General features: G+C 40.5%; 2 protein-coding genes across 2 annotated transcripts in view; both read right to left on the bottom strand.

Annotated features, from left to right (window-relative positions):
* Positions 1-23,164, bottom strand: part of SMDT1 (single-pass membrane protein with aspartate rich tail 1) — a 39,552-nt gene extending 16,388 nt beyond the window's left edge. Inside the window, exon 1 of the mRNA XM_044075377.1 lies at positions 22,934-23,164. Coding sequence (XP_043931312.1) covers positions 22,934-23,110 — 177 coding nt within the window. The 5' untranslated portion in view covers positions 23,111-23,164. The remainder of the gene's footprint in view (positions 1-22,933) is intronic.
* NDUFA6 (NADH:ubiquinone oxidoreductase subunit A6) overlaps positions 1-23,807 on the bottom strand; it is a 316,931-nt gene that overhangs the window by 38,697 nt on the left and 254,427 nt on the right. The gene's annotated exons all lie outside the window — the stretch shown is intronic.

Below are 23,807 nucleotides of genomic sequence, written 5' to 3' on the forward strand. Positions count from 1 at the left end.
CCTGGGGTGAATTTCCAATCTCCCATCCAATCATCAAGGTTCCTTTTGAAGAGGGCCAAAGAGGTGCTCTGCTTGACATGTATGGGCAGTCTATTCCAGAGTATGGGGAGTCTCTGGGTCAGGAACCTATCCCTCCAGCATGTTTTGTTTATTGTGATGACCAGGTGTAGATCCCCGGAGTGTGTGGCTCTGAGGGATTGGGATTTCTTTAAGTGTAGCATGTCCAACAGCTCTGGGTTTGACATGGTCTTGTATGTTAAGCAGAAATCGCCTCTGAGTAGGCGATATGCAACAAGAGTGTAGCCGGAGTTTTTTTTTTTTTTTTTTTTTTAAAGACGGTCAGCATAGGGCATCTGCTTTAGGCTTGTGATTATTTTAGTGAGGTATTTCTGTGGCCTTTCCAGTTGTTGCAGATGTCTTATGAGGTACATACCAAACGGGGTGTTGTACTCTATAATGGGTCTAATGAGGGATGACTACAGTGTGACAATGACCTCCTTTTTTCTGGATGAAAAGCTCTTAGTGATGAGGTGTGCCACACAGAAGGATTTCCTGACTATTGTGGCGATATGGTTATCGAAGGTGAGACCACTGGTTATCTCAGGTGAGACCACTGTCCACCTGTGTCCCCAAGTCCCTTATCATACTTTTGGTGTTTAGTGTACTGCCACGTATGTGGTAATTCATGGGTACATGTTTTTTTCCAAAGGGGATAGCTATACATTTCTTGGCATCAAGCTTGAGCTCATGGCTCTGGCACCAAGGATCTGTTTTTGTAAGGCCCTTTTGTAGAATATCCACATAATTCGGGGATTCAATAATGGCTCCCAGTTAGCAGTCATCTACGAACTTTGTTAGTCAGAGTCCCTTAGTGCTGGCCTGTACTTCAGAGAAGTAGATGCCAAACAAGAGCTGTCCCAGGACTGACCCCTGAGGTACTCCACTTGTCACTTGTCTGGAGCTGGATTTTGAGTTGGCTACTTTTAGTGTGTGGGTTCTGTCAGTAAGCCAGTTGGCAACCCATAGAGTGACGTAGGGATTAATGCCTAGCTTAGTATGTTTATATATGACTCCAGAGTGGGGGATGGTGTCGAAGGCCTTGGCGAGGTCCAGATAGGTTGTGTGGACCACCATGCCCTCGTACACGGCTCTGGAAACTGATTCGAAGAAGTCAATCAGATTGAGGAGACAAGATCAGCCCTTTACGAAACCAAACTGGGTGGGGTCCAGTGTCTGAAGGCTGCCAATGTCTTTGCTTACAAGTTCCATGACAATGCGTTCCATGGCTTTGCAGATCAGGCTTGTCTGATGGAACTATAGTTCCCGGGAACCAAGGTGGATTCCCCCTTGTGAAGTGGGATAACTGTAGCTGTGCGCCACTCATTGGGCATGAAGCCTGAGGTGAGGCTATGATTAAACATGACACTTAGGTAGGTGACAGTTCATTCTGTAGTTCATGTAGTACACAGGCAGGGATGTTGTCTGGTCCCATGGATGCTGTTATTCTTAGCTTTGGAGAGTGCGTTTTTTACCTGTGTGGCTGCGATTACTGGAATTTGGCAATCTTTTGGTATTGAGATGGGCCCTTTAAGGGGTAAGAGGGGGGTGAAGTTGGCACTGAATCGATCTGCCAGGATATTGGCAATATCCTTGGAATCAGTATATTTAATGCCATTCTGTTGTAGCTCAGAGCAGATCTCAGCATTTCCATTTAGATTCTTGACATAACTATACAATGCCTTGTGGTTGGCCTTGGAATCTTTGGCAATTTTATTTTCCTAACCAGCTTTGGAGGATTTTGAGGGATCTCAGCTTCTTACTGAGGCTGGTAAGGGAGTATTTTGCATCCTGGGATTTTCCTCTTTTCTGCAAAAGTTTCTTCCTTCTGTTGTACAGTTTGTTTATGGGAGGGGACCACCAGATTGGCTTCCTTTTTTTTGGAGGAGACTTCCTTTTTTTGGAGGAGAGCGTCTTGGTTCTATTTGGAATGGCACAATTCATGCACGACTGGATGTGCTCATACAGTGCCCTAGTGTAGGATTCAGCAGTTGAACTTTCAGTTCCCGTCTGCATGGGTGTCGTGAAGTTTGTCACTTCTGACTTGAGTAGCATGAAGTTAGCTTTGGAAAAGTTTTTTATGGAGGTTTCCCTACTGGGGGGGGGGGGGGATGTGGACGTAAAGGGTGATTAGCATATGGCCGGAAATGACCAATGAGGGGGTGACCACTGGTGTGGAGCATCGATCTCCCATGTTGGTAATGACCAGGTCTAGGATATTTGAGCCGCTGGTGGGACTATGTATTAGTTGATCCAGAGCATTGGAATTTATGAATTCCAAGAACTGTTGGACAAGGTGTTGGTACCAGAGTAGGTTTCCCAATTAACGGCAGGGTAGCTGAAATCACACAGTATTAGGGTGTCTGAGTGCATCTTAATATTTTCCAGTAGGTTTAGAAAGGTGTAGTGAGAATTTTGGGGCATGGTGGTGGATCTGTAGCAAGACACAATTTGGATTGCAGTCTTACCTACTGTTAGTTGCACCTGTAGAATTTCAGATGCACTGTGTTGGGCAACTAGCCTGGCGGTGTGAATATCCTTGGTGAATAAGGACACTCCTCTACCTTTAGTGTTTCGGTCCTGGTTTGGTGGCCGAAAATATAGAGTTGTAGACTGGTACTGCAGGCGTGCTCTCTGGAGCCTTGAACCAGGTCTTAGTTACTGCACAGATATTGATGTTTTCCATTTTTAGGAGTGCCTCGAGAGAATGAATTTTGAGGTTTAGACTTCTAGCACTGAGTAGCATTACCTTCAGATTTTGCATGCTTATATCTGTTATGGTGGTGGTTTTGTCCTTTGAACCTTGCCTAAAAAAGGCACTATAGGGGTGGCAAGAGCCTTAGCCAGTAACCTGAATCCCAGGGGTGACAGGTGCAGACCATAATGTCAGTGTTCACTCCATCTTTGGACTATAGAAATGGTGGGGTACAAATTCTATCAAGAAAAAATACCTACGGATGTGGTCTTTACTCCTGGATTCAGAAGCCATACTGCATTCAGGACAAATAATTTCACACTCTTTGTAGACTGTATTGACTTATCCAGCACCACTTCAACTCTTGGAACATGTTACCACTACGTAGAAAGATGAAAAACACTGAAACAATCAAAAGGTCTTTTGGCGTTTGTGAGGGGCTTAAGAAATATGCATGAGTAGTGGGAGCAATATATAAATGCTTCTTTTCCCAGCTGTGATAAATTAATTGTAGATGTTTAGATGTACAGAATGACAGTCTAAATGCAGATGTCTGTGCTGAATGCTGCGTGCCATGTAGAAAACTAAAGTGTGATGACTGCACATAAACTTTGCAGATTATTAAACTTTGCACAATAACTTAAAAATAACTATCTACATAACAGACAAGATGTACAATACTGTTTAGCTTGCAGGGTTTAATATCTTCAGGTTTCTTTTCAATACAGCATAAATGATGTTCTCCGTGAAACAGCTCTAACAGACCTCCCTAGAAAACAGATTACATCTCACAAATATACATTCTTATGAAAGCAGTCTTTTAGGAACTTTCAAAGTTATTACTTTGGTATTTAGGGAGTCTTTTCTGGTCTGTGTGAAAACTGTCTTTGGAACTGTCTTTGGATACTCCTGCACTTGATGTCATGCAATCTGTTAATAAGCTCCTTTGTGTTCTTGTTTCAAGGTGAATTACGTAACAGTTCTTTCTTCGCACTTGGATCCTTATCTGTAGTCCTTGAAGCATGTTTCAGACACTGAACATTCTGCTTATCTCAAGCTGTACCAGACTTCATGTTACATTGCATGAATGAATCCCACTTTATTAATTTGATTTTTTTCCTTACTTTTAGCTAGAACAGTTTAAGTCTTTAATATATGTATGCTAGCAAACAGAAATACATGCATTTTATACATTTCTAAATATATCTAAGCTGTACACGTGTGACTAAAATTCTGCCGACTACTCTTGCACTGACAGATGCGTTACAACCATACCTCCCAACCGTACCAAATTACTCTGTTTTTAACAGAGTTTTGGGGTCCAAATAATGGGGTGCCACGATTCCAAGTGGCACCCCTTAATTTCCAAATTTCCCAGCTGTTTCTTTTAATCCCCCCCCCCCGGCTTTTGGAGCGGACATCATTACGTGCATGATGACGTCAGCTCCATGAAACGGCCTGTCGGAATGCTCAATAATGCATTCAGCAGCTCAAACTACATGCGTCAGCATGCATTCATTTCCAGCCAGCTAGCCGCGAGGGAATAGAACTCCTTAGCTGGATTAGCTACTGTTTCCCAGAATGGAACAAGCCCGGCTGTTGCAAAGAGAACGGAACAAGCCAAGAGACTGCTGGCTGCTGCAGAGTTAAGCCAAGGAGGGAACTGTTTCCAGAGAATGGAACAAACGTGCGTTCATTTCCAGCCAGCTGCGAAGGCATAGAAGCCCTTAGCTGGGTAAGCTACTGTAACTCGGGTAAACTACTGTTTCCGAAAATGAACAAAACTCCTGCAAGGCTAGAAATGGTGCGTGTGCGTTTCAGGCTCAAACCTTGTATCTTGGGTACAGGTAACAAGAGCCTAAAGTCCCTACCCGCCACCACTTCCACATTTATGCCTCATAATTTTGTTCTGTTCCTCATAAAATATGTAGTTTTCTGGACATTTGTGGCAAATCAGTGAAGGGCTGAATTCACTAAATAATGACAGGCATTTGAATTTCAGACTTCATATTCTTCAGAAAGTACATGGTAACACAAAACCTATTATTCTAGCAATTTTCTAAGTTTATAAGATCAGTATTAAATTTGTCCCTGTTTTTGGGGCTGTATTACTGCGGTGGTGGTGCTGCGGTAGCGTTGTCGCCTCACAGTAAGACGTTGTTCTGTTTGATTCTCAGCTAGAGCGTCTTCTGTGTGGAGACATGCGTGAATGGGCGTACCTTCGCTGAAGGTTGTGCGTCAGGGCCGGCAACTCAGCACGTAAAAATCTACTGCCAATAATTAGTGGACCAGAGTTCCACTGTGGCGACCCCTAACCGGGAAAAGCCGAAAGACAACAACATTCCCCCACTATTGGCTTTGTCCAGTTTTTTTTTTTTTGTGCTAAGAACTTGAGAGCTGTGGTGAGAAGTGAGAACTGAATTCAGTATTCCCCCATTATTGGCTATGTCCAGGTTTTTTGTGTTAAAACGTTGAGCGCTATGGTGAGAAGTGAAACTGAATTCACTAAATGACAGCTTTAAGTTTCAGTCTTCCTATGGTTCAGGAAACTGCTGATTTGGAACAGTGGTATGTTGCTCTGACTGTAGTGCACAGCGTCCTGGGTTCAAGACTTGGCAGTGAAATGCATGGTGGTAACAACATTTTATTCTAGCAATTTTCCAAAATTATACAAGCGATGTTTAAAATGTGTCCCTGGTTTTTGGGCTTTTGTCCCTCCCAATAAATTTAGGCTTTTTCCAGATTTCTTGTGCTGCAAAGTTGAGAGATCGAATGGAGTGTTGAGTGGATTTTACAACGAGCCAAGAGCTTCAGGGGAAGAGAAGTTTAGTGTTGCTTATGCTGGGTCTGCTTGCAGTGTTAATAGCATAACAGGTTAAATACTCACTTTTGATACAGAAGGCTGTGGGTTCTACTCCCACAGTATGTAGATGCACTCTGATACTGTACTGTGTTGCTGCACTTCTAAAGGGGGTGGGTGTAACAAGTCAAAGGTGTAGCTACAGATACAACAGAAGTGAGAAAATGTCATGCATAAGGGCATTTGGGCCTCAGTGGAATGACCAAAAAAATATAATTAACCCAAATTAAGGAACTGGAAAAATGTTCAAACAATAAATGTAAAATGTGCTCCAAGTCTAACAAGTGTGCTGTATTATACAAGGAATATAATTTAACAAAGTCAGGAAGGTGTATCAAAGAACACATTATGTTTCTTGTTTTGTGTGCAAGGGACCTATGACTTGAAAACAGCCTAAAGGTAATCTTTATCCACCACCGGCCACCAGATGCATTTTCTTTGGATGTGGTGTGGGTTTCAATGAATGCGAGTTTCAAGCGCAGAGAAGTTTTAATGCTAAGTCTATTTTCATTGCAAGACAATATTGCTTTGTTTAGCAGATTTTTATTAGTGTTTGTACATTGTGCTATAAAATGTAAATATAAAATCCAAATAATCACTGTAGAAGTAAAGCAGTATGCACATTAGTGTTTATGGTAAATGGGGAGAAATCGCCAGGTAATGGGGCATTGGCATGGCTGCAGGGGGACTCTGGTGCCATATTTTGGTTGTCTGTTCTTCAGTTTGCATTTGAAAGCTGGTATCCCACAATTCCATTGGAGTGGGTGGGGTTATGTAATTATGTATGCAAATGTTATGTTAATCAGCACACCGATTTGTACCCATTTTTCATGGGCCTTGTCCAGATTTTTGATGTTTCAAGGTTGAAATGTATGGTTACAGCCAAGATAATACTGCTCCAGCTTAGCCTCTACCATAGATCAAGGATATACAGTTCACAATCTCACAAGGGGTGTGCAGAGTTTCACACTTGAACCTAAGTAGCCAATTATTACAAACAGATGTGTAACCACTGTGCTAGCATGCATTTAACAGCTAGGAAGTCTGCCAACATAGCAGCAGGGAATAACCGGGCAGCCCTATCTTGAAGCTGAGCTACAGAAGTCTACCTTTTTACAAGGGTCAATTACTGTCAGTGGCTTAACAAGTAGGACACACACACACACCCTTGGTACTGGAAGATCAGAATGTTGTGGGTTCTAATCTCACCCCAGCTGACTGGATTAATTCTCTGTTACTGACATTGCACTATAAAGGAGATGCTGCTTCGGACCAGACATTAATGAACAGAAGTCTCATCTACAAGAGCTGTTTGTAGCTCAGATGAATATACAAGATCTCATCACAGTTACTGAAAATATAGGGAAACTTCCCTTTCCCTGATGTCCTCACCAAATTTTCCTTAGTCACTACAAACAACATTTTGGGGTCTCCCCTGAGAAGAGGACACTAGCATGGTGGGACTAACCTAACCAACAAAGGATACATAAATAGTAAGCATACAGGTACAGTCTGTGCAATCAGTACATACAAAGATGATCTGGACGATAATGGTACTTTCCTGAAGACAAAGTTTTTTGAGGTCAGTGCAGCTGCTAATTCTGTGGGAGATCCAAAAATTTCTGGACATGAATACTTGCTCTATGTCAAAAAACACCAGCAGGATACAAGCTTTTCTGAGAAGGAGCAATAAGAAAGAAAGAGTTCCCCCATCCTAAATCACAGCTAGGAAATTCGTACAATGTGGGTATTCTTTAAACATTATATAAGCATAGTATGTTCAGTGAATCCAAAGTTCTTTCTTGAAGGCACCACCAGAATTTTGTAGGCTGTTTTGAGAGGCTGTGTGGCTACTGCTTTGGTTGGGGGATGAAGCAACACTGAACTTGTCAATCACATATGTTTTTGGACAGAAAACAACCAGAATGGATACAAACTGGTCTTCTGTCACAACAGACGGACTTAGTTTACTTTTCTCTCATTCAGCTAGCCTGGAACATTGGGATTTGGGGTGAGGTAGAGTGGCAACATGTTAACTCACCAATTTCCACATTACAGATGACAGGGACCTGAATGCAACAGTTAGTAAGAAAGACATGTACCCGACACTGTTTAAAGGAGTCATCACCAAGTGTAAGGGAAAAGACGCCTTTCTAGCTCATGACATGGAGCATTACCATACATTGTTCTGCGTATGACTGCTGCACATTATGCACAGCTGTAAACCTGACAGTCTCTATCTGCATTTTATACATGGGGACTCCTCCCTGCATAAGCATCAGCTGCATGTCTTCCTGCTGGCTACTGCATTTGGATCCCTGACAATGACTACCTGGGAGATGGCCAGCTAAAAGACCCCTCCCCCCAAATCTGGAATATTGCAGGGGCAACAGAGTTCATTTAGTTAGGTTAGAAAAGGATTAAGACTAATTAGGACATGATCTAAGCTCATGTTTGAGAGAACAGCCTTAAGAAGGTCCTCCTTCCTGGGTAAACAATGGGATATGGTTGGATTGTTAAACATCCTAAGAAGCACTGGGAAACCTATCTGCTTGGTAAAACCATTCCATAACCTCATGTGGTACCTAAATATCACAACAAAATGTTATCATTTAGTCACACTGCTTGAAGTGAGATGTGCAATCAGATAGAATACCTTGTACCAATGGGCTTCGTCTCACCTCCTCATGAATACAAGTAGTGAACAGGAAATTTTCCATCCCCAGCTTTTTTTTTTCTTAACTCATTCCTTCATTTTCCATGTACCTAATTAAATGCATTCATAAGAGAGAAAGATCACTTAATAGGCACAAGGCATAGCAGGATGTGCAGGCATATTACACACGCGCACACACATTCTGTATATATGCAAATGACCCCTTAAGGACAAACGAGTGCTTGCCATGCCATGTTTTGGACATTTTATGACCTCGTCAGTATATAAAATTAGTAGTCTATTTGTAAACTGCAAGGAAAAACATCCAAGCTACAGTCTTCTCTGTGTGATACCTTAAACCTCCTGCACTGAAGGTCCACGAGCTATTTACAAAATCACCCCTTAAGGACATATAGTGTTTCAGCTACATGGCTTTTAAATGCAGGTACCTTAAAGTTCATGGATATCATACATATTTTCCTGTTTAAGTTTCCTAAATTAGAAAAGAAAGGGAAAAACCTTTCACTAGAAAAGAGTAATCGGGTACAATACTGAAAGGACCACACCTGTCTGATGGTTTTTGTTCCTTTTCTGAAAGGAAAATAGACCAGTAACATTTTCCTCTAACGAAACAGGACAATTCTAAATAATTAACTAATTCTGCTGTTTTTTTTTTTCTGTGTTAAGATAAACACCACATTTTGTTTAGTTGTTGGGTCTCATGCTACACAAAGAACGACTACTACTGCAGCCTTTTACAGAAATAAGTCTTGCTCAGACTACTTGTGAGACTGTCATATGGTCAACCATTTGTTCTTTTAGGGCACAGCAGTATTTCCATCTGCAGTCGTGCACAGGTTGCTGTAGGCTAATCACCCATTTATTGGGCCTGTAGAATACACAGTTTGGTACTCTTCGAAATTACACACCAGTTACTGCAGCAGTAATCCTTAGTATGTACATTACAACTCAGTGAAGTTCTCATCATAGCAGTAAATGCATACAGTTGTGCAAATAACAGGATTAGTACTATGGAGAGGTTTCTTGTCCTCCATCCCTCTGGTACTGTACAAATAATGGGTGTGTTAGCAATTACATAAGACAGAGGACTCTCAATTGATTTTTAGGTCATAACAACCTGTGTTTAACACAGTGAATCCCAACATCCACATCGAGAACACGTAACAAGTAGTTATGATCTCAGAAACTCAATAACACCACTTTGCAGTATATGGAGATTCAGCTGCTCTGACCTACTACTAGTCACAGCAATATAAAAGTGGCGCACAATGTGTTTTAAAGCTTTGAAACTAGAAAAGCACTCAGCACTGCCACACAGAAAGTGGCCAGAAGCAAAACATAGCTTTTAAAGCTCTTGGAAAGATATTAGACACTTTGTTCTGTTACACTTTAAGTGTAAGGGACAATGGAATGTATTACAGCTTCTAAAACAGTTAAATCTTTTCCGATACTGCTTTGTGGTAGCTGCCACATATGCTGCAGAGGACCCCTAATCATTACAGCTTAAAAAGGTACAAAATAATGTATGTCCTTTTGAAAACTGTTATGATCAAATCTATTGTAAGAGTAGTGTAAAATGCCTTCATCTCTTTGGCTACTTTGGAGCATAATCAGCATGCCCGATGTACTACTATCACGTTATCTTTAAAACGCACTTTTTCCAGACTTTGAATACAGTTGAAAGAAATGCTGATTACTCTTACAAGCCATAGTTATTCATTACATTAATATACAAAATAATGTAGATGGGCACCTGTCTCGCTCCACATTTGAAATCAACAGACAGTTCCCCCAGTGTTTTCCTGTGTGCTCAGTACAAACAAAACAATACATACAAAAGAAGCCACCAGTACCACAGAAAACACTGCAAGTAATGTACTATGAAGAAATTCAAGGCTTTTATTACCCCAACAGACTGAAAAAAAGCTTGCTTCACCATTGCACATGGCTTCTTTAGTGTAACAGGCATGAAAAGTCAATTCATTTATATATACTTAACTGGAATAACACAAGATCACAATGCAGTGCGTGTGTGTGGGGGGCAGTCATTCATTTAAAATAAAGATATTTCACATATATTTGCCAACAGACATGTTTCATTAATAGAATAATATGTGGAACATATATTCAATTGTGTTACTTTCTTTAGTTTCACTTATGTCACTGTTGAGCAGCCTTAAAATGAATATATATACGTATAAATACATAAATAAATAAAAAGGGGTAATAGAGAATGCCCCCCATACATACACATGTGATATCAAAGCCTCCAAAGTAAAAGCTTCCTTTTGATTACCATAGTATGACTGAGCAGCACAAGTCATGTTTTACTATGTTGTGCAGTGTTATGGCTACTGATCAGTACCGATGAAAATGCAGTAGAAATCGTATCACTGTGCAAGGAGGAATAGACATCATCTTGAGTCAAGCAGACATAAGAATGAAATAATCTGCTTTAAACTGTACAGTAGTTGTTGTTTCAGCCAATTATTTTAAGTCAGTAAAGTAGCAAGAATGTTTTGCAGATTATCTTTATAATACACTGTCAGTTTATGATCCCTCTGTACTCAGTTCTGAGTACAGAATAAGTGTAGCAAAATAGTATTTTGATAATCAGTGAATATTAGTGCATTCAACCACCCTCTCCCACATACACTGCATTTTTGATAGGGGTTGCAATGGAAAGTTTTAGATTAAATCAATTTCAATGGTGTCATTATTTCTCTTAAGTGATACAAACTCCCATATGCAAACACATACATATGTAATCTCTACAGCGTTAACTGTGAAGCCAAAAACACCACCAAAAACCAATAAGGATCACGTAATGAGACAGTTTTAAAGAAACGCCCAGCCAAAACTTTAAACTCCTTTATTTGAACCAGTTAAGCGCTTTCATCCCTGGATATCAAGGACTTCATCAGAACAATAAAACCTGTAAATTTCCTCATTTTATAACCTAAAACCTACCAAATGATTAGTATAAATCAATCAAATCCATGCTCATCACCCATTCAAATATTATAATACCTTAAAATAGTTTACAATTGTTTAGTTGAACAGAACTATAACAATGAATCCCAAACTAAAATCATAATAAATGTTTCTTTTCTCACTAATTGTGATTAAAAATCAGTATGTTAATCTTGACAAAGGAAGCAGAAATATTTAGTTGGAAAAAAATATTTGCTAGGTAGAGTCAACCCTGACTGTAACTATACCCTTTCCATGTCTATATCTCTAGAGCTTTTTTTCCTCAATACTGGCATAAGATTAATGGATTCATTTAGCCTGGGTAAAGTGGCAGCATTTAACCTAAGCTGCCAATACAACCTCTAAGGTCAGATCGTTCTCCCAAACCCATCTCTAGAGTTTTATCTATCTCAACAATCCCAAAACTAAATCTTGTTAAAGATATATACATACAGCATGAGTTTAGATCCGCCATACATGTGTGTGTGTGTACGTACGTATATGTTTTATGTATGCATGCACACACACATAACTTGTCCACTACCTTTTCCCTTCCATGTCTTTTTAGCCTGCTACAAAAGCACTTGCCGGTGGACCAATTCTCTCTCTCTCTGCTTAGCTTTGTGGTCACCAACAAAGAAAAAAGAAAGGTGTACTGTGTGCTCTTTTACAGATGGGCTGCACCACATATTCCTGGTAATTGCCGATTGCTAATAAATACCTAGAAGACTGACATTCACCTACATCTTATTTTTGAATCATACAGACATTTTCGAGTAGCAAAGATCATGTTATCTGTACACCTACTGTTATAGTGAGTACCATAAACAAATGTAATTTTTAGTTCATAGGTAGATACTAGGCTTTCTGCCCTAGGGCATTTATAAGCCTAGCCAGAGTGTATTTGGCTTCTGCCTCCCTATTAGATTAGCCTACTGTGCCTCTTTAAAGTAGGTCACAGAAGGTACCCTTTTAAGATTATAGGTTCATAGGTAGTATACAAAGCAGCTACGGTATGGACAATTCCACTGCTGAGTCGCTCTCTCACTTCAGTGGAACAAGTTCAAAAGGCTGGGCTGGAGAATACGTTCAAGGCAGTGCCCAGTTCCAGAACATCTCATCTTCAAAAACCTAATGGCACAGTACTCTAGGTTCTAACAGAGAAAGCACTGCAATCTGATACTAAGGTATTTGCAGTAAGATTCACTGAAACAAGGTCAGCAGACATCTGACTGGCACAATAGTCAGTGCCACTGTGTCAGCTGGTATGTTTTAGGTTGACCTTAAGCTATTCAACCCTGGTGACAGTGTCTACTGCTGGCTGTTCATATTTACATTTATAATTGAAAAATCATGTTACAGACAAGTCCCTAAAAGCTATCAACTTAAGATTGCATTAACAGGTGTTATTAATATTCAATTTTGTCTAGGATACGAAGAGAGATATTAAATTTTCAAATACTTCATTGATATTCTAAGGGCATTGACTTTCATCACCACTCTCACCCCAGCCAATGCCCTCCCTCAGGCAGCACCTCCTTTCTCTAAGAGTCCATACTGGTCATTCCTGGCATAAACTGGTGGCTATCCATCCAGTCATTTAGTTTATGCTTAAAGGAAGACAGTGAGTTGCACTGCTTAACATGAAGGGGAAATTTACTCCAGTGGTCTGGGAGCCACTGGGTTATAAACCTGCCCTGCCACAGTGTTTTACTTATATGCTGGCGAAAAATGACGGCCCTGTTTCTAATCCTGGTGGAGATATTGGACTTAGAGCAACAACAGGTCCAGGACAATAGGCTCTAATGACATGGCATGCAAGTCAAAGATCTCCATTCAAAAGTCTGTCAGATACTGAATAAAGAGATGGAGTTTTCATCTTCTCTTGGTAGCTCAGGGATGTTAGGCCTGTGATCTTTTTGCTTAGGAATCTTTGCTGTTTTTCTAATCGTTAGACATATTTACCGAGATACATACCAAAAGGGATTTTGTATTCTACAGATGGCAACGTCAATGCTTTAGACCTTGATGACATTCACTTGGCAATTAGTTGGTCTGAATAAAAGTACTTCCTGTTACATGACTGTCAAAAAGAGTGGGCAATATCAACCCAAGTGCCCAGGGTCCCAACGACATTTTCATTTTGTAGAAATGTGTCACCTAGATAATATTATGCAAGAGGGATTTGTCTGCCAAATGTAATACCACACTAACATTTCATTTGAGCTAATTTTTAGTTCAAGTGTTTACTACAAGATCATTCTGCAGGGTTTGGGTGCCAGAGAGTGACTTAACAACATCTGTTAGTTAACAACCTACTGCAAACTTTGTTAGCCTGTGGTCTTGGCTCTTTATCTGGATATCTGAGAAATAAATTCCAAAACAAGGAGAGGTCTCAGCACTGAGCTCAGAGGACACTGCTGGTTCCTTTCGTATTTTCTGACAAGGCACCTGCAACACACTGTGCAAGTTCTGCCTTTCAACCAGTTTGCCATCTACCTTGCAACAGGTCCCATTTAAGACGTCGACTTACCGGAATGTCGACTTTCAAATCAGCGAGACAACAACACTGAAACTTCACAATGCCGAACTCCCAGAATGTCGCAATTTCACTCCGGAAAACTAACCACTAGGCCACCATGGCGAACTTTGCCCTTTCTCCACTGTAGTATGATCTCAGAGTTTGGTAAATTTAAGTAGGGGCATGTGGGTGAATGGGGTAGCGAAGCTCCCCACTTCAGTGGGAGTCATTTGCTTCCGTTTGTAATGTTTTCGTTGGTGGTCAAGGGGTTAGTGTCCCAGAGTGAAACTGCGACATTCTGAGAATTTAGCATTGTGAAGTTTCAGTATTGTCGTCTCGCTGATTTGAAAGTCAATGTTCCGTTAATTTGACGTTTTAAAGTAGACCCATTGCAGCATACAAGTTTATTTTTGAAGCATTTGGCATTTGCATGATGCCAGCAAATGCCTTAAATCAAGATAATGTGGTAATCACAGGACAGTTCATATTTCATAGAACATTAGGATCTTGAGAGAGTTCATATGATTAAAGACCAAGGAATGCTTAGCAGTGCAGATTTTATATTTTTTAATTATGTACACTGTCCATGAAATTACGGTTATAAATCAGACAGATCACTTGATTTATTAAATCCACAGTGATAAAAGTGTTAATTCTGCACTTTATAAGTACTGGCAGAAATAATTTAGAGAACAGACGTCCTGTATGTACCCCAGAACAAAAACTCTATGCAAGGTGTTTGAAAAATTTCAAACATAGAATTAGTAGAGAAATATAATTACCTTAAAACTTCATCATATTATACAAGACGGGAAAATTAAATTTATTTTTTTATCCTATAAATAAGGCTTAATGGTGGTCTGGTTTGCAAAGCTTGTAATTACACCATTTTATAATGAAATTTTAGAAAAAGGGTGCAGATAACTGGTTTTGCAACAAAGCAGTAGATTCTTTGAATAAACTTTCTAATCACATTAAAAACATGTTAACTTACCACAGAGGATTTTACAATTAGACTACGTGAGTTTTAAGGGGAAAAAACTATAAATTTAACCTTGGACTTGGGTAAGACTTTTCTGACTCACATTCCTTGCTGGTACTTAATGCTGCTGATGTTATTTTCATACTTTCGAAAACAGCCCCAAACAATGTGGAAAGCACTGCCAGGCCTTGATATGAACATATGTTTAATGAGACTCTTAAAATCAAGTTTTAAGACCTACAATCTAATGAACTGTGTCACTGTAAATGGGAGGATTTATCAGTTCTCATACTTACAATAGCTCTTATGGTTCAACACACATGAATGACCGTCTATAACATCATAATATTTCTGTAATCTGTACAACTGTATTTACTGTCCTTTTTGTTGTGAAACAGAGCTAATATCGGTTAGTGTTGACCTCAGTTTGTAGTGAAATCCTTTGTCTAGGGGCCTATCCGCTCACTTAGTGAGAGAAAGTGAACAGAACTGGTTTTATCTTGGCAGAGCATTCCTGCAACTTTATTGTCTGGATAATAGGTCTGGTTTCTGCTTTCTGTGTCTTATATCAGATATACCTGTTACTCAAGCTGTTGCTGAGAGACTGACTTACTGCCTGCTGTGATATTCAGAAAAGATAAGAGTTTATTCTCATTTTTCATCTGCACTTCTTATTTAATATCTCTGTAATCTGTACAACTGTTTTTCTCACCCACCCACCCTGTTCCTGTAGTGGTCTTATGTCTTTGGTGGCTTTGAGTTGCCCACCTCTGATATAAAGGTGATACTGGACAACCCCCCCCCCCACACACACAGTCACATTACATCAGCTCATTCTACTGTTAACAGTGAGAACTTAGCAAAGGCCCACCCCTTTAGCTTCTGCATATTGAATTATCTTATTATCTTTATCTCATTATCTTCGGCCACTTCACTTTCTACTACAACAAATCCTACCTTTCTTTGAACTAGTGTAGCCTAGATACAGATTTGCTGTATCCAGGATTTTCTGTAAGCTTCTGAGCAGTGTTTTTTTAATTTTTCCCTTAGATCTGCTAGTTCTCTGCTCTCCTGCACTTTTATTAGCTTATTAGTCCAGCACTTTAAACTATTCCTGGTGCCAGAAAGTGTGCTCTTCAAATTTTCCCTTAGAATTACCTCGTTTCTCAGTAGTAGCACTAAAATCTGAATCCCTGAGACTAGCACTTGCTCTAAAACCTGCTGGAAAGCACTAGGAAGCCTTAAACTGATACAATCACTCAATTCTCCTTGTTAATAAGGGGAAATTAATTGTAGGCACTAAACAGCCTATAATTGCAAAGTACCTTGCCAAGGTAAGGAAAACAGCTCCTGTTCTTTATAAAAGAAACACCGAACCAGGCATGTCCAAGGGTCAGCATCCAGTGATTTGTCTTGTCCACCTGGTGAATCTGGGCATACTGGGCAATGCAGCAATTGGCACATGTACACAGATAACCCCCCCTCCTATCACCCAACACTACAACCTGCGAGAGATGCACTTACATAGCCAAACTGGAAGCAAAGCTCTCTCCAGCCAAGACTGTGCTAGACAGTCAAGGAGAGAAGGTTAACACCTACACTACACCTCAAGCAACACACAGCCCCTCAAAACTCATGCCACCAACATCCACACATAGTAACACTAAACCCACTTATGCGGAGACCCTTAACATTAACCTGCCCAAGCAGCAAGGACCTCCGAAGCTGAAACGCACACAAACACCAATCACAACCAAAGTGACACATAGCTCAAAACACCAGTGTGCCACCAAACAACAGCCCCTAAGGCAAGACAACATACCCAACACTTTAGTCATAGGTGATTCTATAGTCAGGCACACTGATGCCCCACTCACCAGGCTGAACAAGGAGAAAATTACTGTCAGCTGCCTGTCGGGTGTCAGGATCCACCACATAACACATATAATAGTCACTCCATAACAAGTACAAATACGACTCTGTCGTTGTCCATGCTGGAGTGAATGACTTGAGACCTACCCCCCTGGACTACATGAAAAGAGACATGGAAGAGCTCTCGGATCATGGGGCCCATGCAGGTATGACCCTAGTCCTGAGCAGCACCCTGCCTTCGTCCAGAATGATACCACAGTATAAGGACAAAATGATTGACTTCCAACAATTGGCTAAGTTTCTGTTGTCATTCAAAGGGGATCCAGTATCTGTCTGCCTGGGACGACATGAACGACAAACCACGATGCTTTGCCAGAGATGGTCTGCATCTGTCGCCCCTGGGATTCATGTTACTGGCTAAGGATCTTGCCATCCCTATAGTGTCTTTTTTTAGGCAAGGCTCAAAAGGACAAAACCACCACTGTAACAGATATAAGCATGCAAAATGCACTCTCTTGAGACACTCCTAAATATGGAGAACATCGATATCTGCAGTAACTGAGACCTGGTTCAAGGCTCCAGAGAGCATCCCTGCAAAACTAGGCTACAACTCTTACCACACTTTTCTGCCACCAAACCAGGACCAAAGCACTAAAGGTGGAGGAGTGTCCATATTCACATCTCCAGGCTAGTTGCTCAACACAATGCATCTGAAATTCTACAGGTGCAACTAACACTAGGTAAGACTGAATTCCAAATTGTAGTGTGCTACAGATCCCCCACCATGCCCCAAGATTCTCACTACACCTTTCTAAACCTACTAGAAAATATTAAGATACAACCAAACACCCCAATACTGGGCGATTTCAACTACCCTGCCATTAATTGGGAAAACTACACGGGTAACTCCGAACACCAAAAGTCACGAATCCTTGATGCTCCACACTAGATATGAAACGAGGCACTCAGAACCATAAAGTCCTTTAATTCTCCTTTTAAGTGCACAAAAATGAAATCCACTTTTCGTCAATGCAAATAGCTTAACTTCTTCAGAAACCTTACGATAAAATATTAAAACAGGTGACTTATATACACCATTATATCTATCACATGGTGATCAAATTAAAATTTAAAGACAAACAGTATCTTACAAACAATTGTGCTTAGACTCCAATTAAAGTTCACTTTGATTAAAACTAAAATATATATGTAACCACTCCAAGAAAAATTATGAATAAATAAAAATTATGAATGAATAAAAATATGTATATATGTATATCTGTGTCAGACAATCCAAGTGTGTAGAAGAATATATCTATAAAAATGTAAAAAGGGATACCAATGGTATAAAATATATACCAATAGTATAAAAATATTAAATAAAACTAATTATGTAAACATATGAACATCCGAACATTGACACAATGTAAATATATATATATTACTAAATTAATAAATTAAATAACTATATATATATAGAAGTAAATATAAAAATAAATGTATATTAATTAATTGATTAACTTAGTGTCAGTCATAATGTTAGTTAACACAATTCTATATGTAACTACTAAATGTAACAAAGTATATATAACGAAGTATATATAATAAGTAATAAAATAATATATATGAAATATGTACTATAAAGTATGTTCAACTGGTTAGATCCAAAAATATGTATATAAAAAGTATATGCATAAAAAGTAAAAATAGGTAAAAATAGGCAAAAGACTGTGTTCATTTACACGCCTCACAACTCAAATTATACATAAAGTTAATATTGATGTCTATCTAACTAGATTTTTCAGTCTTAAAATACACATTATAGTACTCATTTAATTTATCCCTGGGTATTAACATGCATTTACTCTCAATTGCCAGAGAAGTTCATTTCTTTCTAATTTCAATGACTCTGGTGCACCCCTTCCATCATTCCTCAGTTGGTCGATAACCCTGAATTTGAATTGATGACCCACATTCTCACCAATGTGTTTAGCCAACGAGTTTTCTAGTCTGTTTTTCCTAATACTATATATATGTTCATAAATTCTCTCACCCAGCTTCCTATCGGTTTTACCTATGTAGAAAGCTGGGCATAATGTACATTTGGCTAAGTAGACAACTTGTGGATTTCATTTTTGTACACTTAAAAGGAGAATTAAAGCACTTTATGTTTCTTGAGTGCCTCGTTTCATATCTAGTGTGGAGCATCAAGGATTCGTGACTTTTGGTGTTTAGAGTTATTCGTTTTTAAAACTACAAGGGTACCAACACCTTTGCCCAACGGTTCTTTGAATTCATAAATTCCAGCGCCCTGGACCGACTAATCCATAATCCTACCAGAGGCTCAAATATCCTAGACCTAGTCATTAACAGTGGAGATCGATGCTCCACACCAGTGGTCACCCCCTCGTTGGTCAGGTCTGACCATAAGCTAATCACCCTTGACATCCACATCCCACCCCCACCCCCCAGTAGGGAAACCTCTATAAAAAACTTCTCCAAAGCCAACTTCATGCTACTCAAGTCAAAAGTGACAAACTTCATGACACCCATGCAGACAGGAAATGAAAGTTCGACTGCTGAATCCTACACAAAGGCACTGTACGAGCACATCCACTTGTGCATGAATCATGCCATTCCAAACAGAACCAAGACGGTCTCCTCCAAAAAAAGGAACCCAATCTGACGGTCCCCTGCCATAAACTGTACAACAGAAGGAAGAAACTGTTGCAGAAAAAAGGAAATCCCAGGATGCAAAAAACTCCCTTACCAGCCTCAGTAAAAAGCTGAGATCCCTCATAAAATCCTCCAAAGCTAGTTACGAAAATAAAATTGCCAAAGATTCCAAGGAGAACCACAAGGCATTCTATAATTATGTCAATAATCTAAATGGCAATGCTCAGATCTTCTCTGAGCTACAACAGAATGGCATTAAATATACTGATCCCAAGGATATTGCCAATATCCTGGCAGATCGATTCACCCCCCTCTCACCCCCTAAAGGGTCCATCTCAATACCAAAAGACTGCCAAATTCTAGTAATCACGGCCACACAGGTAAAAAATGCACTCTCCAAAGCTAAGAATACAGCATCCATGGGATCAGACAATATCCTGGGCTGTGTACTACATGAACTACAAAATGAACTGGCACCTCACTTAAGTGTCATGTTTAATCATAGCCTCACCTCAGGCTTCGTGCCCAGTGAATGTCGTACAGCTAGTTATCCCACTCCACAAGGGGGGAATCCACCTTGGATCCCAGGAACTATCGTCCCATCAGTCTGACAAGCCTGATCTGCAAAGCCATGGAACGCATTACCATGGAACTTATAAACAAAGACATTGGCAACCTTCAAACACTGGACCCCACCCAGTTTGGTTTCATAAAGGGCCGATCTTGTCTCCTCAACCTGACTTCTTCGAATCAGTCTCCAGAGCCGTGGATGAGGGTAAGGCGGTCCCACACCTGGACCTCGCCAAGGCCTTCGACACCATCCCCCACTCTGGAATCATAGATAAACTTACTAAGCTGGGCATTAATCCCAAACTTACTAAGCTGGGCATTAATCCCTACATCACTCGATGTGTTGCCAACTGGCTTACTGACAGAACCCACACTGTAAAAGTAGCCGACTCAAAAGCCAGCTCCAGACAAGTGACAAGCAGAGTACCTCAGGGTTCAGTCCTGGGACCTCTCTTGTTTGACATCTACTTCTCTGAAGTACAGGCCAGCACTAAGGGACTCTGGCTAACAAAGTTCGCAGATGACTGGAAAATGGGAGCCATTATTGAATCCCCAAATGATGTGGATATTCTACAAAAGGGCCTTGCAGAAACAGATGCTTGGTGCCAGAGCCATGGGCTCAAGCTCAATGCCAAGAAATGTACAGTTATCCCCTTTGGGAAAACCCATGTACCCATGAATTACCACACACGTTGCAGTACACTAAACACTGAAAGTGTAAGGGTCTTGGGGACACAGGTGGGCGGTGGTCCCACCTTCGATAACAACATAGCCACATCAGTAAGGAAATCCTTCTATGTAGCATACCTCATCACTAAGGGTGTTTCATCCAGAAAAAAGGAGGTCATTGTCCCACTGTACTCATCCCTCATTAGACCCATTATAGAGTACAACGCCCCATTTGGTATGTACCTCACAAGACATCTGCAACGACTGGAAAGGCCACAGAAATACCTCACTAAAAAAATCACAGGCCTAAAGCAGATGCCCTATGCTGACCGTCTAAAACAAACTCCAGCTATACTCTGTTGCATATCGCCTACTCAGAGGCAATCTCTACCTAACATACAAGGCCATGTCAAATCCAGTGCTGTTGGACATGCTACACTTAAAGAAATCCCAATCCCTCATAGCCACATGCTCCAGAAATTTAAACCTGGTCATCACAATGAAAAAAACATGCTGGAGAGATAGGCTCCTGACCCAGAGACACCCCACACTCTGGAAGAGACTGCCAATACATGTCAAGCTGAGCGCCTCTTTGGCCCTCTTCAAAAGGAACCTTGACGAGTGGATGGGAGATAGGAAATTCACCCCAGGGATCACGTCAGTCGCCCTGCTAGACAGGGGACCAGGGAAGTAAATACTCTGGGAAGAAATAGCCAGGGAATTGTTATGGCTGGGCTTGTACAGGCCCCTAGGGCCGATAGCCTAGCACTAACCTATGAACCTATGTTGAAAAAAGGCACAGGATGCAACCATTATTCACATACAGAAAGTTCAACAGCACCATCTAGAGCCTTGTGGAGACAAAGTAAAAGTAAACAAAAAATAAATAAATAAAAAGAAGGAGCAGGCAGGGACATACATAGGTTCATAGTCATAGATGCACAGGTTAGTATTAAGCTAACCGCCTTTGCGAGCCATTTTAAGCCTAGCCAATTATCCCTTATAAGACTCAAACCCTGCAACTTGTGTCTGTAAGGCAAACACCTTAACCATTAGGCCACCCTCCCAACCCATATTGCTACAATCAGTTGATACTGTAAAGTACTTGGGTTTGTTCACACTGCTTAGGCATGTGTTGTGAAGAAAACATTTTAAAAAATAGCTCTGTAGGAAAATATTACCATCAGATTGGTACTGTATTTGAAGACACAGTAAGCTTTGAAGACACCGTAAGCTTTGTACAGCATTTAAAAGCAAAGTGTCCCCAACTTAAACCGGTACAGCCAGAAACAGAGACACAACCTATGGCGTGGTGCAAAATGTGGTAACACTAGAAAGGATCTGTACACTTAAAGGTAAGATACAAGGGGTGATGATACAGTATCTCAGCACTATAGTCTAGTGACTGGAGCTACATATGCCTGACAATGTACACTGGAATGAAAAGGACTGCCAATCACTTTTATGGAACATAAGAAAGTGCATGGGTGAAGGCTTACCACCCATGGCAAAACTTCTGGCTTGAAGGTGAAATTTATTTCAGAGGACTCGCTTGAGTAAGGCAAGGGTTTAAATCGCATGTCTCTTTCATTTGCGTTAGCGCTTGCTACCAAATGTATCTGAAAAGGGACTAATGGTGACAGGTGGACCCCTGCACAAAGAATAAGGCAAGAAACACCAGGTATGAATGAACACACACACACTTGGCCCCACCCAGTAACCAGTGTTGACTGATTTCTTAACGTTGAGGAACTTCCTTGAAAACAACATGGATATTGAATAACTTTGGAGCTCCAGGTCCTGTCTTCCTCTACACTCAACATTTCCGTTTGGTTACATTTTATCTAAATAAATGCCAGGCTTCAGCCATTTCCTCTAATAATGAACAGTTTGTTAGTCACCTTAAAATAAAAGGTATATATGAGTATGTGGTGTGGAAGAGCATCCGCTGCATGGCTAGCCACCCGACAGTGTAAAACATTGGCTCTGGATGAGCATCACCATTGAAGCGACACCCCAAACCCATGTGTAAAAATAGGAAAGGGGTTGTGGATGGGTGGATTTACGCTTAACTGATTAAAACATCACATTACGTAAACATACGCTACAGTTTCTGATTGTTAGCATAGCCGTAACGCTTTCTTAGTATGAAATTTTCAATACCGTCTCGCTTCAAAAAGTTCACACATAATTCCCTTTTCGTTACCAAATGTTGCAAAGAAACTCAACCGCCCACTTTATGTTTTTAATTGCGGTTATGAACTACTAAAACCAAAGCGACTCAATCGTTGCTGTCAAATTCAGAGCGTTTTTTGATTGGCGTTCAGTGACAGGTGACCTCTCTTTCAGACGGGTCAAACAGGGCACTCTTTGTAGCTTACCTTTTCTGGTTTTGGTAATAAAGCACCGGTTCGGGTGGCGACTGCTGTTCGGCGAGGTATGAGGCCGTTAGTCACAGCATTAAAATCCTCTGTTAGAAAGCTACGCCTCAAGCCAGCTGGCCGTGAATTTCTTGGCGCTGAACGAAGGAATAGCCACCGACCAGCTACAGCTGCCATCTTGCGTTGGTAGTCCGTGACAGTAACTGACGAACAGAATACAGGGAAATGCTGCAGTGATGTCATTTCTATCAGTCCAACATAAGTTTGCCTTTCCCTGTTTAGGTATGGCAGAGAAGGCGAAACGTACGTGGATAAAGTTGTACTTCTTGTCACTTCGCCATTCTTATAGAAAACAGCTCGTTAGGGAACATGCTGTTGATGAATAGTTCTCAGGCACTTGTGATACTTAATTTACGTTTCTGTATTTAAATAATATAATGGTACATAGGTTTTAACATATGAGGTTGCATTTGTATTACCTTGTTTGAAACACCGTAGCGATACCTCTAAAGTGTCTGGCATTTGAGACACTTACCATTTCGAAGCAGCCTTCGTGGCGCAAAGGGGTTGGCCCACCACCATACCTGTCAACTGTACTCGTATTTGCAGAATGTGCAGATTTTTCTCCCCTTATTTATGGTTCGTTTTTCGTAAAATGGTGGTTTTCTGGCAATTTAGTGGTAAATCATTAAAGAATGATCAGATATTTGATTTTCAGACTTTACACCCTTCAAAAAATTCATATTAATGCAAAACCTGTTGTTCTATCAACTTTATAAGTTAATAGCAATATTTGAAATTTGTCCCTATCTTTGGGCCTTTGACCCACTTTTATTTATGGTGTTGTCCAAATTTCTTGCTATAAAAGGTTGGG

Source organism: Protopterus annectens, chromosome 1.part1 (assembly GCF_019279795.1).
Source record: "Protopterus annectens isolate FY-2018-M chromosome 1.part1, PAN1.0, whole genome shotgun sequence".
Lineage (NCBI taxonomy): Eukaryota > Metazoa > Chordata > Ceratodontiformes > Protopteridae > Protopterus > Protopterus annectens.